General features: G+C 43.8%; 1 protein-coding gene across 1 annotated transcript in view; it reads left to right on the forward strand.

The window, feature by feature from the left end:
- LOC135518970 (calcitonin gene-related peptide type 1 receptor-like) overlaps nucleotides 1-16211 on the forward strand; it is a 51481-nt gene extending 35270 nt beyond the window's left edge. The window contains exons 4-13 of the mRNA XM_064943957.1: nucleotides 6494-6604; nucleotides 7413-7525; nucleotides 7963-8054; nucleotides 8218-8344; nucleotides 8947-9100; nucleotides 9882-9942; nucleotides 10227-10293; nucleotides 11575-11793; nucleotides 15281-15322; nucleotides 15942-16211. Coding sequence (XP_064800029.1) covers nucleotides 6494-6604; nucleotides 7413-7525; nucleotides 7963-8054; nucleotides 8218-8344; nucleotides 8947-9100; nucleotides 9882-9942; nucleotides 10227-10293; nucleotides 11575-11793; nucleotides 15281-15322; nucleotides 15942-16163 — 1208 coding nt within the window. The 3' untranslated portion in view covers nucleotides 16164-16211. The remainder of the gene's footprint in view (nucleotides 1-6493; nucleotides 6605-7412; nucleotides 7526-7962; nucleotides 8055-8217; nucleotides 8345-8946; nucleotides 9101-9881; nucleotides 9943-10226; nucleotides 10294-11574; nucleotides 11794-15280; nucleotides 15323-15941) is intronic.
- Nucleotides 16212-16835: the final 624 nt, after the last annotated feature.

Consider the following 16835-nt stretch of genomic DNA (forward strand, 5'->3'; position numbering starts at 1 on the left):
AGCCCTCGAGTTGAGCACCTGATGTCCACTCAGGAGCTCTTTTATAGGGAGAAGAAGAAGAAAATAATCTGTTTTGTGTAGTCAATGACTAAAGTGTGATAATCCCACCAGTCTATTAGTATCCAGACCATTAACATTAACCAGTTGGCAGGTGAGGAGACAGTGCATCTTAAATCAGCCTGAGGGACTGAGAGGAATGCCAATATATCAGTGCTGCTGTGTTGTAATTTACACAAGGTGCTGTAAACTTCTCATTTGGATGGTAATCCACAAGCGTTGTGTCTGATTAGCATTGCAGTCACACCGGCAATCAGCTAGGAGGTGTTCGCTTGGCGTCTTGGCTAATTAGAAATCCTATCACACAGTAAGGTGTGGCTCTAGGGTGTCTGTCTGAGAGTGGTGGTTGTAAGTGCGTGAGGAGAGGTAAGGAGTAGTTAGTGAGGAAGGGGAGCTGCAGGAGGCTTCGGGAGAGAGAGGGAGCATCTGACAGAACAGACGTAAAGTGTTAGCTGTGTTCAGTCATACTTAATGTTAGGGGAACGCTACAGGTGTAATGCCACAGCTTTTTATAGACTCTAAACATAATCCTGATTTATCTGACTTATCAAACCAAAACATTTGGAGATATTTGCAAAAGTGCATTTACGACCTTTCTTTTATTTGTATTTATTTATTTATTTATATATATATATATATATATTATATATATATATATATATATATATATATATATATATATATATATATATATATATATATATATATATATATATATATATATTTTAAATTAAACTAGGCAAGTCACTTAAGGACAAATTCTTAAACACCTGACAAAAGAGATACAAAGTACATAGTGAGAGAGGCAGAAGCACATCCTGGCTGATATTTACCATAGTGAGAGAGGCAGAAGCACATCCTGGCTGATATTTAACATAGTGAGAGAGGCAGAAGCACATCCTGGCTGATATTTAACATAGTGAGAGCTTTTAGGCAGAAGCACATCCTGGCTGATATTTAACATAGTGAGAGAGGCAGAAGCACATCCTGGCTGATATTTAACATAGTGAGAGAGGCAGAAGCACATCCTGGCTGATATTTAACATAGTGAGAGAGGCAGAAACACATCCTGGCTGATATTTAACATAGTGAGAGAGGCAGAGGTAGAAACACATCCTGGCTGATATTTAACATAGTGAGAGAGGCAGAGGTAAAACACATCCTGGCTGATATTTAACATAGTGAGAGAGGCAGAAGCACATCCTGGCTGATATTTAACATAGTGAGAGAGGCAGAAAGACATCCTGGCTGATATTTAACATAGTGAGAGAGGCAGAAGCACATCCTGGCTGATATTTAACATAGTGAGAGAGGCAGAAACACATCCTGGCTGATATTTAACATAGTGAGAGAGGCAGAGGTAGAAACACATCCTGGCTGATATTTAACATAGTGAGAGCTCGCATCCGGTAGAAACACATCCTGGCTGATATTTAACATAGTGAGAGAGGCAGACGGCAGAAGCAGTAGCATCCTGGCTGATATTTAACATAGTGAAGAGGCAGAAGCACATCCTGGCTGATATTTAACATAGTGAGAGAGGCAGAAGCACATCCTGGCTGATATTTAACATAGTGAGAGAGGCAGAAACACATCCTGGCTGATATTTAACATAGTGAGAGGAGAAACACATCCTGGCTGATATTTAACAGGACAGTGACCATCCTTCCGGAGACAGAAGCCCCACATCCTGGCTGATATTTAACATAGTGAGAGGATAGAAACACATCCTGGCTGATATTTAACTAGTGAGAGCAGAGGTAGAAACACATCCTGGCTGATATTTAACATAGTGAGAGAGGCAGAAACACATCCTGGCTGATATTTAACATAGTGAGAGAGGCAGAAAACATCCTGGCTGATATTTAACATAGTGAGGGGCAGAAGAAACACATCCTGGCTGATATTTAACATAGTGAGGAGGTGAAACACATCCTGGCTGATATTTAACATAGTGAGAGAGGCAGAGGTAGAAACACATCCTGGCTGATATTTAACATAGTGAGAGAGGCAGAGGTAGAAACACATCCTGGCTGATATTTAACATAGTGAGAGAGGCAGAGGTAGAAACACATCCTGGCTGATATTTAACATAGTGAGAGAGGCAGAGGTAGAAACACATCCTGGCTGATATTTAACATAGTGAGAGAGGCAGAGGTAGAAACACATCCTGGCTGATATTTAACATAGTGAGAGAGGCAGCACATCCTGGCTGATATTTAACATAGTGAGAGAGGCAGAAACACATCCTGGCTGATATTTAACATAGTGAGAGAGGCAGAGGTAGAAACACATCCTGGCTGATATTTAACATAGTGAGAGAGGCAGAGGTAGAAACACATCCTGGCTGATATTTAACATAGTGAGAGAGGCAGAGGTAGAAACACATCCTGGCTGATATTTAACATAGTGAGAGAGGCAGAGGTAGAAACACATCCTGGCTGATATTTAACATAGTGAGAGAGGCAGAGGTAGAAACACATCCTGAAATCAAATTTTATTTGTCACATACACATGGTTAGCAGATGTTAATGCGAGTGTAGCGAAATGCTTGTGCTTCTAGTTCCGACAATGCAGTAATAACCAACAAGTAATCTAACTAACAATTCCTAAACTACTGTCTTATACACAGTGTAAGGGGATAAAGAATATGTACATAAGGATATATGAATGAGTGATGGTACTGAGCAGCATAGGCAAGATACAGTAGATGGTATCGAGTACAGTATATACATATGAGATGAGTATGTAAACAAAGTGGCATAGTTAAAGTGGCTAGTGATACATGTATTACATAAGCATGCATTCGATGATATAGAGTACAGTATATACGTATGCATATGAGATGAATAATGTAGGGTAAGTAACATTATATAAGGTAGCATTGTTTAAAGTGGCTAGTGATATATTTACATCATTTCCCATCAATACCCATTATTAAAGTGGCTGGAGTTGAGTCAGAGTCAGTGTGTTGGCAGCAGCCACTCAACGTTAGTGGTGGCTGTTTAACAGTCTGATGGCCTTGAGATAGAAGCTGTTTTTCAGTCTCTTGGTCCCAGCTTTGATGCACCTGTACTGACCTCGCCTTCTGGATGATAGCGGGGTGAACAGGCAGTGGTTCGGGTGGTTGATGTCCTTGATGATCTTTATGGCCTTCCTGTAACATCGGGTGGTGTAGGTGTCATGGAGGGCAGGTAGTTTGCCCCGGTGATGCGTTGTGCAGACCTCACTACCCTCTGGAGAGCCTTACGGTTGAGGGTGGAGCAGTTGCCGTACCAGGCGGTGATACAGCCCGCCAGGATGCTCTCAATTGTGCATCTGTAGAAGTTTGTGAGTGCTTTTGGTGACAAGCCGAATTTCTTCAGCCTCCTGAGGTTGAAGAGGCGCTGCTGCGCCTTCTCACGATGCTGTCTGTGTGAGTGGACCAATTCAGTTTGTCTGTGATGTGTATGCCGAGGAACTTAAAACTTGCTACCCTCTCCACTACTGTTCCATCGATGTGGATAGGGGGTGTTCCCTCTGCTGTTTCCTGAAGTCCACAATCATCTCCTTAGTTTTGTTGACGTTGAGTGTGAGGTTATTTTCCTGACACCACACTCCGAGGGCCCTCACATCCTCCCTGTAGGCCGTCTCGTCGTTGTTGGTAATCAAGCCTACCACTGTTGTGTCGTCCGCAAACTTGATGATTGAGTTGGAGGCGTGCGTGGCCACGCAGTCGTGGGTGAACAGGGAGTACAGGAGAGGGCTCAGAACGCACCCTTGTGGGGCCCCAGTGTTCAGGATCAGCGGGGAGGAGATGTTGTTACCTACCCTCACCATCTGGGGTCAGCCCGTCAGGAAGTCCAGTACCCAGTTGCACAGGGCGGGGTCGAGACCCAGGGTCTCGAGCTTGATGACGAGCTTGGAGGGTACTATGGTGTTGAATGCCGAGCTGTAGTCGATGAACAGCATTCTCACATAGGTATTCCTCTTGTCCAGGTGGGTTAAGGCAGTGTGCAGTGTGGTTGAGATTGCATCGTCTGTGGACCTATTTGGGCGGTAAGCAAATTGGAGTGGGTCTAGGGTGTCAGGTAGGGTGGAGGTGATATGGTCCTTGACTAGTCTCTCAAAGCACTTCATGATGACGGAAGTGAGTGCTACGGGCGGTAGTCGTTTAGCTCAGTTACCTTAGCTTTCTTGGGAACAGGAACAATGGTGGCCCTCTTGAAGCATGTGGGAACAGCAGACTGGTATAGGGATTGATTGAATATGTCCGTAAACACACCAGCCAGCTGGTCTGCGCATGCTCTGAGGGCGCGGCTGGGGATGCCATCTGGGCCTGCAGCCTTGCGAGGGTTAACACGTTTAAATGTTTTACTCACCTCGGCTGCAGTGAAGGAGAGACCGCATGTTTCCGTTGTAGGCCGTGTCAGTGGCACTGTATTGTCCTCAAAGCGGGCAAAAATGTTATTTAGTCTGCCTGGGAGCAAGACATCCTGGTCCGTGACTGGGCTGGATTTCTTCCTGTAGTCCGTGATTGACTGTAGACCCTGCCACATGCCTCTTGTGTCTGAGCCGTTGAATTGAGATTCTACTTTGTCTCTGTACTGACGCTTAGCTTGTTTGATAGCCTTGCGGAGGGAATAGCTGCACTGTTTGTACTCGGTCATGTTACCAGACACCTTGCCCTGATTAAAAGCAGTGGTTCGCGCTTTCAGTTTCACGCGAATGCTGCAATCAATCCACGGTTTCTGGTTAGGGAATGTTTTAATCGTTGCTATGGGAACGACATTTTCAACGCACGTTCTAATGAACTCGCACACCGAATCAGCGTATTCGTCAATGTTGTTATCTGACGCAATACGAAACATGTCCCAGTCCACGTGATGGAAGCAGTCTTGGAGTGTGGAGTCAGCTTGGTCGGACCAGCGTTGGACAGACCTCAGCGTGGGAGCTTCTTGTTTTAGTTTTTGTCTGTAGGCAGGGATCAGCAAAATGGAGTCGTGGGTCAGCTTTTCCGAAAGGGGGGGGCAGGGCCTTATATGCGTCGCGGAAGTTAGAGTAACAGTTATCCAAGGTTTTCCACCCCTGGTTGAGCAATCGATATGCTGATAAAATTTAGGGAGTCTTGTTTTCAGATTAGCCTTGTTAAAATCCCCAGCAACAATGAATGCAGCCTCCGGATATATGGTTTCCAGTTTGCAAAGAGTTAAATAAAGTTCGTTCAGAGCCATCGATGTGTCTGCTTGGGGGGGGATATATACGGCTGTGATTATAATCGAAGAGAATTCTCTTGGTAGATAATGCGGTCTACATTTGATTGTGAGGAATTCTAAATCAGGTGAACAGAAGGATTTGAGTTCCTGTATGTTTCTTTCATCGCACCATGCCTCATTAGCCATAAGGCATACGCCTCCACCCCTCTTCTTACCAGAAAGGTGTTTGTTTCTGTCGGCGCGATGCGTGGAGAAACCCGTTGGCTGCACCGCTTCGGATAGCGTCTCTCCTGAGAGAGGCAGAGGTAGAAACAGATCCTGGCTGATATTTAACATAGTGAGAGAGGCAGAGGTAGAAACAGATCCTGGCTGATATTTAACATAGTGAGAGAGGCAGAGGTAGAAACACATCCTGGCTGATATTTAACACAGTGAGAGAGGCAGAGGTAGAAACACATCCTGGCTTATATTTAACATAGTGAGAGAGGCAGAGGTAGAAACACATCCTGGCTGATATTTAACACAGTGAGAGAGGCAGAGGTAGAAACACATCCTGGCTGATATTTAACACAGTGAGAGAGGCAGAGGTAGAAACACATCCTGGCTGATATTTAACACAGTGAGAGAGGCAGTGGTAGAAACACATCCTGGCTGATATTTAACACAGTGAGAGAGGCAGAGGTAGAAACACATCCTGGCTGATATTTAACATAGTGAGAGAGGCAGAGGTAGAAACACATCCTGGCTGATATTTAATACAGTGAGAGAGGCAGAGGTAGATACACATCCTGGCTGATATTTCTTTAAAAGATGCCTTTCCCATTCAATTTTTTTCCCTAAAATTGATGTTATGGTTGATGGAAGACAGAGTCAGGAAACAATGATATGGGATGAGGGATATTTCAATATCTGGGTTATCTACTGTAATGTCTCATTTCCACCATACAATAGGAGCATTGGCAGAATCGTAATCTATTTAACCTGATTTGTATGCAAGAATAAATGAAGACGTTAGCATTAGCAACACAATATATCAGCAGGTGTCTCTAATAACTACTGACTGTGATGTCAACAAACAACATTTTTACTTATATCACATATTGATTTCAACTGCGTATTGATTGACGTGACCTGTTGATTCTTGTAGCAGACAGTGTCAGTGACCTCTCAGTGACCTCTCAGTGCTCCTGCTTTATGTGAACAAGTGCTTTATTTGAACTCTGATGGTTTCTATGCTGCAGGGCCAGTGTGTAACCGGACCTGGGATGGATGGCTGTGCTGGGACGACACAGAGGCAGGCTTCACTTCAGAGCAGCACTGCCCTGACTACTTCCAGGACTTTGACCCCTCAGGTGAGCCCCTTGAAGGCCCACCATGTGCCCACCGACATGGGCTAAAGTTCCTGGGGAGTGGGGACCCACCTTTTATGCAGGTTTTCATTTAAACCTGCAACTCCCATAAAAACTGCTGAATTAAATGTAGAAAATGTAACTTTGAATCATTTCAGCTATTTCATGTGATATGTTCTGTCTTGGAATAATTCTAAAATAGCAGATTCAAGGTGTTCTAGTTCATTAGTTCCCTCGAACCAAGCAGATGTAAATAAACCACAGGGTTTTGTTCTAGCCCAGCACTAACACATCTTTTTCAAATAATCCTAATCATAGTCATCAGTCGGGACCACGACCAGTTTCATCTGGTGTATTAGTGCTGGGCTGGAATAAAAGCCTGCACATCATGTAGCTCTCCAGGACTGGAGTTCTACAGCCCTAGTCTAATGGGGTGATATCATTGGTAGTGAAATCCAACATACAGTGGATCCTCCAGGATCAACATTGAGAAACACTGGGTTTGAGGCAGACACAGCAATCCCTCCTCCTTCCGGGCTCGTTTGGTCGTTTTGAGGGGCAGTCCCATCCTTTTTTTATCAAATGCCTTTCTTTTTTCTTTTTCCATTTACTTTTTATTTAATTCAAGTCCCAGAGGCTTCAGAAACTTTGTTGCTTTAAAAGCACTTGCAAATTATATTACTGCGAGGAAAGATGACATTTTCTGAAAAAGGACCTGTTTTGAAGATGAACTTCAGATCTCTGCATTTTGAAGCCTGTATCTGATGTGGTTAGAGTTTCATCTCCAGCATTTTGATGTAATGCTCTACAGAAATGGTGACAAAAATCTGCAGTGAGAACGGACACTGGTTTCTGCATCCCGACAGCAACCGAACGTGGACTAACTACACGCGATGCAACGAGCACACTAAAGAAGGCAGGATGGTACGTCACAGTCTGAAATATTTTTATTCATCTTCTCAATTACACAAGATTTTACAGTATAAAGTCAAAAGAATATCAAATGGATGTTCTAGTAATTCAAAAACAGTTGCTTGCTGCATGTGAGGAATGTTATTTTGCCCAATTTGTAAGTCGCTCTGGATAAGAGCGTCTGCTAAATGACTTAAATGTAAATGTATGCCCTCCTAGAGAAACTTGCAGATTGCTGTTTTGAATGGACATAAAGCATTTGAAAAAACATGTGGAGATGGTATTTGGCTAAGGCTTTGAGCTCTCTGCTCTGTGATTATCAGGGCTCTTTGACTAAAACTAACAAGGACATTTTATATTGATTATTGAGTGCATTATGTAGTGAGGGTGTTAGCCAGGCTAAGACATGCTAGGATAATATGAGGCTTATCGTGTCTACTCTCTTCCAGACTGCCATGAATTTATTCTACTTGGCTCTCATTGGCCACGGCTTGTCACTGATATCCCTATTCATTTCCCTGGGAATATTTTTCAATTTCAAGTGAGTATAAATTAACCAAACAACATAAATAATTAAATACTCAAAGGCGTTGTTCCTCGGTCTGTTTTTATTCACAGATAGCTGGTACAAATAACTTTTTACCTTGTGTTTCTGTTTTTATCTCCACAATGACAACGTCTACTCCTTTTCTCCTTTCGTGTAGGAGTTTAAGTTGCCAAAGGGTCACTCTCCACAAAAACCTCTTCTTCTCCTTTGTTTTGAACTCGGTCATCACCATCATCTGGTTGACCGCTGTGGCGAATAACCAGGAACTGGTACAAAGAAACCCTGTGAGTTTATGGATCGTTGGAGGGATGGCTGGATGGATAGATGGTTGGATGGTTGGATGGGTGGATGGATGGATCGTTGGAGGGATGGGTGGATGGATGGATGGATGGATGGATGAATGGATGGGTGGGTGGGTAGTAGGTAGGTGTGTGGGTGGTAGATAACATGCGTTTGTATATAAATATAAATAATTGTATATCTATATTATACTATGTTATGTATATCATACAGCCACACACCAGGGTAATGGTAGGACACACACTGCTAATTTACTGCTGCATTTATAGATATTCATTTATAGATATTCATTTATAGATATTTTGCCCAGAAAAACTACGTGACATGGATCCAAATTGATAGTACTTATTTTTGCGTTAGCTAGGTAGCGACAGCTAGCGCCAGTCAGCTGTACCTGTGTCAAAACTCTGCTATTTTATGAGCAATATGTTAGGAATATCAAATCACAATAAAGTCACAGTATCGAATCGCAATACATATAGAATCTTGAGAATCGCAATAGATATGGTATCGGCACCTAAATATGGTGATGATGTCGTATATCGTGTGGCCAGCCCTAAATTTCACCCCGTGTTCTTTTTTCTAGACAAGCTGTAAAGTGTCCGTGTTCATCCATCTTTATCTGTTTGGCTGCAACTACTTCTGGATGCTATGTGAAGGGATATACCTGCATACCCTCATCGTTGTTGCCGTGTTCGCTGAGAAACAGCACTTGATGTGGTACTATCTCCTCGGCTGGGGTAGGTTTTTGGGATCTCCTCGGCTGGGGTAGGTTTTTTGGGGGATGTGGTACTATCTCCTCGGCTGGGGTAGGTTTTTGGGGGATGTGGTACTATCTCCTCGAATGGGGTAGGTTTTTGGGGGATGTGGTACTATCTCCTCGGCTGTGGTAGGTTTTTGGGGGATGTGGTACTATCTTCTCGGCTGGGGTAGGTTTTTGGGGGATGTGGTACTATCTCCTCGGCTGGGGTAGGTTTTTGGGGGATGTGGTACTATCTCCTCGGCTGGGGTAGGTTTTTGGGATCTCCACGGTTGGGGTTAGGTTTTTGGCAGATGTGGTCCTATCTCCTCGGCTGGGGTAGGTTTTTGGGGGATGTGGTACTATCTCCTCGGCTGGGGTAGGTTTTTGGGGGATGTGGTACTATCTCCTCGGCTGGGGTAGGTTTTTGGGATCTCCACGGTTGGGGTAGGTTTTTGGGGGATGTGGTACTATCTCCTCGACTGGGGTAGGTTTTTGGGGGATGTGGTACTATCTCCTCGGCTGGGGTAGGTTTTTGGGGGATGTGGTACTATCTCCTCGGCTGGGGTAGGTTTTTGGGATCTCCTCGGCTGGGGTAGGTTTTTGGGGGATGTGGTACTATCTCCTCGGCTGGGGTAGGTTTTTGGGGGATGTGGTACTATCTCCACGGGTGGGGTATATTTTGGGGATAACGTCATATCCCTTATAGGATATGAAGTGTGATGTTATTTCATGGAAGTAGCATTGTTTGTCACTAACAAAGGATGTCTGTTGTTTTTCAGGCTTTCCTCTAATTCCAGCATCTATACATGCGATCGCTCGCAGTTACTACTACAATGACAAGTGAGTTACTTCCATCGCTTTTTCCCTTAATTGTTTTCATCGAATTGATCATTCCTTAAAACTACAAACTATTCATACAGCATAATGCCTATGTCCTGTCATTAGTTTCTATGACAGCTACCAGTATTCCCTACCCTGATATCGATTGCTTTCTAGTGCTTTCAATTACATTTTTTTATTCATATGTTTCCTGTAAGCATCTCCTTTTAAATCGAATTTCAACAATAAAAGTAGCAGACCCTGAATGCCTGATTCTCCTGAATGCCTGATTCTCCCTCCTACAGTTGTTGGATAAGCTCCAACACTTCACTCCTCTACATAATCCATGGGCCCATCTGCGCTGCTCTGTTGGTAAGTCTGCAATACAGTTAGGTTCGGGGAAATTAAAAAACTATATTCTGGCGACTGTTGAGTGCAATCTTGGATAAAAAGGGGAGTGCAGTGTAACAGAATGTTGTTTTAATTTTAAAGGGATAGTTCAGTGAAATTACATATTTAATTTCCTTACCGTGAAAGCAGCCTATGGACAAGGAGAGACTGAAATTCACAGTTTAGTTTTGTTAAATTGGCCAAGTAATATCTACGTAAATAATTTCACAGAACTATCCCTTTAATTTACCTGCAGTTTGGCCTCAACGGCTGGTCCCTCTGTGGACTGACTCATCCATGAGTCATTTGGCAGAACAACATGTCACTGGTCACCCTTCAAAGTAAACCGGCAAATCAAGCATCCTCCTGTGCTTTACAATTATTGTCTGAGGGTCCAATCTGGTACACCGCTGCATTGTCTTATCAGATGTGCTGATGTTTCTTTATTTTGAGGACTTCTGCATAATGTGCTACCTTGTCGTGCTGCTACTCCAGTTTCAACTGTCCTGCCTGCAGCTATGGAACACTGACCCGTTCACTGGACATGCGACCTGCTGTTTTTGACCCTCTCTCTCTCTCTCTCTCTCTCTCTCTCTCTCTCTCTCTACCTACCGCACCTGCTGTCTCGACCTCTGAATGCTCAGCTATGAAAAGCTAACTAACATTTACCCCTGAGGTGCTGACCTGTTGCACTCTCTACAACCACTGTGATTATTATTTGACCCTGCTGGTCATCTATGAACATCTTGAAGAACGATCTGGCCTTAAAAATTTCAATGTACTCTTATAATCTCTACCCAGCACAGCCAAAAGAGGACTGGCCACCCCTCAGAGCATGGTTCCTCTCTAGGTTTCTTCCTAGATTCCTGACTTTCTATGGAGTTTTTCCTAGTCACAGTGCTTCTACATCTGCATTGGTTTCTGTTCAGGGTTTAAAGCTGGGTTTCTGTAAAAGCACATCTGCTAATGTAAAAATGGCTTAACAAATACATTTGATTTGATTTTATGTTTTCTCCTTGTCTGGTCAATACGAGAATTGTAATGGTGATTATGTGAATCCACTCTCGACATCAGTGATTCAGAAACTTAAGAATTCACAATTTTCCAACATCAAGAAATGAACACACTGTTGCTAACAGTCCTGAACAGTATTTCTTCTATATTTCCGGTATGGTATAGCGGGTCCTTTGGATAATCATGTCCTCTAGACTGCTAATATTATTCGGACTAATTTGTCCGTTTTCTCTCTCCTTCTCCTCCAAGGTTAACCTGTTCTTCCTGTTGAACATTGTGCGCGTCCTGATCACCAAGCTGAAGGTGACCAACCAGGCTGAGTCCAGCCTCTACATGAAGGCTGTGCGCGCCACCCTGATTCTTGTACCTCTCCTGGGCATCCAGTACGTCCTGTTGCCCTACAAACCAGAGGAACGAGTCTCCTCTGAGATCTACGACTACATCATGCACATCTTAATGCATTATCAGGTAAGACTATCTATTCTCTGCTAGTTACCCCAGCTCAGTGAAATTATACATTTCTAGGCTTACAGTAATATACAGTGCCTTGCGAAAGTATTCGGCCCCCTTGAACTTTGCGACCTTTTGCCACATTTCAGGCTTCAAACATAACGATATAAAACTGTATTTTTTGTGAAGAATCAACAACAAGTGGGACACAATCATGAATTGGAACGACATTTATTGGATATTTCAAACTTTTTTAACAAATCAAAAACGGAAAAATTGGGCGTGCAAAATTATTCAGCCCCCTTAAGTTAATACTTTGTAGCGCCACCTTTTGCTGCGATAACAGCTGTAAGTCGCTTGGGGGTATGTCTCTATCAGTTTTGCACATCGAGAGACTGAATTTTTTTCCCATTCCTCCTTGCAAAACAGCTCGAGCTCAGTGAGGTTGGATGGAGAGCATTTGTGAACAGCAGTTTTCAGTTCTTTCCACAGATTCTCGATTGGATTCAGGTCTGGACTTTGACTTGGCCATACTAACACCTGGATATGTTTATTTTTGAACCATTCCATTGTAGATTTTGCTTTATGTTTTGGATCATTGTCTTGTTGGAAGACAAATCTCCGTCCCAGTCTCAGGTCTTTTGCAGACTCCATCAGGTTTTCTTCCAGAATGGTCCTGTATTTGGCTCCATCCATCTTCCCATCAATTTTAACCATCTTCCCTGTCCCTGCTGAAGAAAAGCAGGCCCAAACCATGATGCTGCCACCACCATGTTTGACAGTGGGGATGGTGTGGTCAGGGTGATGAGCTGTGTTGCTTTTACGCCAAACATAATGTTTTGCATTGTTGCCAAAAAGTTCAATTTTGGTTTCATCTGACCAGAGCACCTTCTTCCACATGTTTGGTGTGTCTCCCAGTTGGCTTGTGGTGAATGAATTTCTATGTAAAATGCCTTCAGAAAGTATTCATCCCCCTTGACTTATTCCACATGTTGTTGTTACAGCCTGAATTCCAAAGTGATTAAATATATACACTATATATACAAAGGTATATGGCCATCCCTTCAAATGAGTGGATTCAGCTATTTCAGCCTCACCCGTTGCTGACAGGTGTTTAAAATCGAGCACACAACCATGCAATCTCCATAGACAAACATTGGCAGTAGAATGGCCTTACTGTAGAGCTCAGTGACTCATTGTGGCACCGTTATAGGATGCCACCTTTAAAACAAATCAGTTCTTCAAATAACTTCCCTGCTAGAGCTGCCCCGGTCAACTGTAAGTACTGTTATTGTGAAATGGATACATCTAGGAGCAACAACGGCTCAGCCGTAACGTGGTAGGCCACACAAGCTCACAGAACGGGACCACCAAGTGCTTAAGCGCGTAGCGTGTAAAAATCATCTGCCCTCAGTTGTAACACTCACTACCGAGTTCCAAACTGCCACGGGAAACAATCTCAGCACAATAAATGTTCGTTGGGAGCTTCATGAAATGAGTTTCCATGGCCGAGCAGCCGCAAACAAGCCTAAGGTCACTGTGTGCAATGCCAAGCTTCGGCTGGAGTTGTGTGAAGCATTGGACTCTGGAGCAGTGGAAACGCGTTCTCTGGAGTGATCAATCACGTTTCACCATCTGACAGTCCAACGGACGAATCTGGGTTTGGTGGATGCCAGGAGAACGCAACCTGCCCCAATGCATAGTGCCAACTGTAAAGTTTGGTGGAAGAGTAATAATGGTCTGGGGCTGTTTTTCATGGTACGGACAAGGCCGGTTCGTTCATTCCTATGCCACAGTTTTTGCAGTTTTAGTTTACTGACTCATTACAAACAGGATGTATGTTTTGTAAAAATTGTATTATGTACAGGCTTCCTTCTTTTCACTCTGTCTGTATTGTGGAGTAACTACAATGTTGTTGATCCATTCTCAGTTTCCTTACAGCCATTAAATTCTGTAACTGTTTTAAAGTCATCATTGACCTCATTGTGAAATCCCTGAGCTATTTCCTGAGTTCCTCTCCGGCAACTGAGTTAGGAAGGATGCCTGTATCTTTGCAGTGACTGGTTGTATCTATACAACCTCCTTCAACCTAATTAATAACTTCACCATGCTCAAAGGGATATTCATTGTCTGCTTTTTTATTTTGACTCATCTACCAAGAGGTACCCTTCTTTGGAAAACCTTCATGGTTATTGTGGTTGAATCTGTGTTTGAAATTCACTGCTCGACTGATGGAACTTTCAGATAATTGTAGGTGTGTAGTTGAAAGATGAGATAGTCAAAAATCATGTTAAACACTATTATTGAACACAGAGACCATGTGACTTGTTAGGCACATTTTTACTCCTGAATTTATTTAGGCTTTCTATAACAAACGGGTTGAATATCTATTGACTTAATACGTTTCACTTTTCATTCTATTTAATACATTTTAAATTCAGGCTGTAACACAACAAAACGTGGAAAAAGTCAAGGGGTGTGAATACTTTCTGATAGCATTGGATGTGTGTGTTGTCCTTTGTCATTTGGCAGATGTTCTTGTCCAGAGTTACTGTCTATAAGCGCATCAAACACATTCATCTAAAGCCACTGTCTCTCACTGTGTTCCCTATTATTGGCTTGTGAGTTTTTATGAAGACCAGGTCGACTCCTGTCAGCTCCTGCATCTTTATCCCATGGCCTGTGGAAGACTGGCAGGAAGGAAAACATAAGTCACTGTCTGGGAGGGGAGGGTTGAATGCTGCAGCTCATGATGGGGAGGTGCAGTTGGAGCGTTCTGGGGCCAGGCTGATTCAGCTCAATAAATCATACAACACAACGTCTTTGTCTCTCTCTCTCTCTGTCACGCTCTGTCTCTGTCTCTTGCTGTCTCTCTCTTTCTCTCTCTCTCTCTCTCTCTCTCCCTCTCTCTCCCTCTCCCTCTCTCTCTGTCTCTCTCTGTCCCGCTCTGTCTGTCTGTCTGTCTGTCTCTGTCTCTTGCTGTCTCTATCTCTCTCTCTCTCTCTCCCTCTCTCTCTGTCTCTCTCTGTACTGCTCTGTCTCTGTCTCTCTCTCTCTCCCCCCCCCTCTCTCTCTCTCTCTCTCTCTCCCTCTCTCTCTCTGTACGGCTCTGTCTCTGTCTGTCTCTGTCTCTCGCTGTCTCTCTCTCTCTCTCTCTCTCTCTCTGTTACACTCTGTCTCTGTCTGTTGCTGTCTCTTGCTGTCTCTCTGTCTCTTGCTGTCTCTCTCTCTCTCTCTCTCTCTCTCTCTGTCACACTCTGTCTCTGTCTGTCGCTGTCTCTTGCTGTCTCTCTCTCTCTCTGTCTCTCCTCTCTCTCTCTCTCTCTCTCTCTCACACTTGTTTTACATGCTCCTCGAAAGACCTGATGCCAAAATGCATGAAAGTGTGAAAATCAGCATTCTGCCCCATGCCTCAACAGTTTTTTTGCTGTTAGAGAACTTGAGACATTCTCCTCGGGAAATGATGATGCATTAATCACCTGACTGGGCAACACTTTTGTTTCAGGGGCTGCTGGTGGCCACCATCTTCTGCTTCTTCAACGGAGAGGTATGTTTCTCACCCACAATCATGTCCATCAGGTTTTCTGAAATCCCAGATAAAGAATTCTAGGTTGGATGATTCCCTTGCCAGCTAAGAATTTTCCAGGACTGTTTCAGGAATTTTGCAATTCTCTCCTCCCCTGTACCTCCTTGTCCTCAGCCCCCTGTGTGTATAAGCTGAGGTTAGGACACTTTCTCTTTGCATACCCTCCCCGGGAGTTGACCTTCCAGAGCATTGCATAGGAGTGTGTGAGCTTCAGGAGTGGATTCTCCCAGACTAGAGATCATGAAAGCATTGGCATGCATCCAGATGTCAAGGGACCGTCCACAGAGTGGTATCAGCAGTGCTAGAGAGGGTTTTGTACCAAAGTAGTAATTAGGGTATGGATTTGGTTTGCTTGGCCCTTTACCTCCTTTGACAGCCATGCTTCACAAGACACATGGAGAGGACAAGGGTCCTTGTAAATGACTGGAAGATGGCGAGGCAAATACTGTATGAAGATACATGGATAGTCTTGCAATTAGGGTTAATTCATTCTTAGTCATTCATGAAAGTAATTCATTGCTAATTGTATTCATGTATATTCTGTGTACTGAATGAAATGGTCCACATTGTGTCTTGGCAGGTGCAAGGTGTTCTGAGGAGACATTGGAAACAGTACCGTATGCAGTTTGGGAGCACCTTGACCCACTCGGATGCCATGCGGTCCGCCTCATACACAGCCTCGTCCATCACCGATGTCCAGGGCTGCTACAGCATCGACAGCAACACAGAACACTTGAATGGCAAGGGGGGCTGCCTTGACATCGAGACCTCCATCTTAAAATCGGAGAACCCGTTTGCCTGAAGAAAGGCTAACTCGGCTGTGTATTTGGGAATGGAGGGGAGGGGTGGGGTAGGGGGGGTGGGGGTGCAGCATGTTTGGAAATGGAGAGGGGCTGCATCTTGTTTGGAAATGGAGGGTTGGGGGGAGGAGGGGGGAGGGTGTGCTGCAGCGTGTTTGGGAATGAGGGGAGGGGTGGGGGAAGTGGTGGGGGTTGCAGTGTGTTTGGGAATGGAGGTTGGGTGGGCTGCAGTTTGTTACTATGGTTACTGGGTTACTGTCACACAGCGACGTTGGAGAACTGAACTGTTCTCCCGATATTTTCTGCATAAGCACCCCCCCAAAAAAGAAGGGATAAACAATAGAAGAATTATACACACTGAAAAAAACTACATTTGCTACCTTCGATTAACATGTTTGAATGGGCACTTAATCGTTTTATCTGCCTTGTCAGAATCACTATATTCTAAGTATACATGTTCTAACATGCTGTTGCTCTTTTCAGTGGAAGCCGAATGTATATATTCTGATTATTTGTCTTAAAGCATTTACATATTGGGCAGTCCTTTCAACATGACTGTACAAGTCAAAAGGAGGTTTGACAATCCAAATTATGATATTATGAGTTTAGATAAAGCTTGGCTGTTTGCCAAAAAAAAATGCTATTTGTGACTTGCTTTGTGCCAAACCAATAAT

Source organism: Oncorhynchus masou, chromosome 29 (assembly GCF_036934945.1).
Source record: "Oncorhynchus masou masou isolate Uvic2021 chromosome 29, UVic_Omas_1.1, whole genome shotgun sequence".
NCBI classification, from domain to species: Eukaryota; Metazoa; Chordata; class Actinopteri; order Salmoniformes; family Salmonidae; genus Oncorhynchus; species Oncorhynchus masou.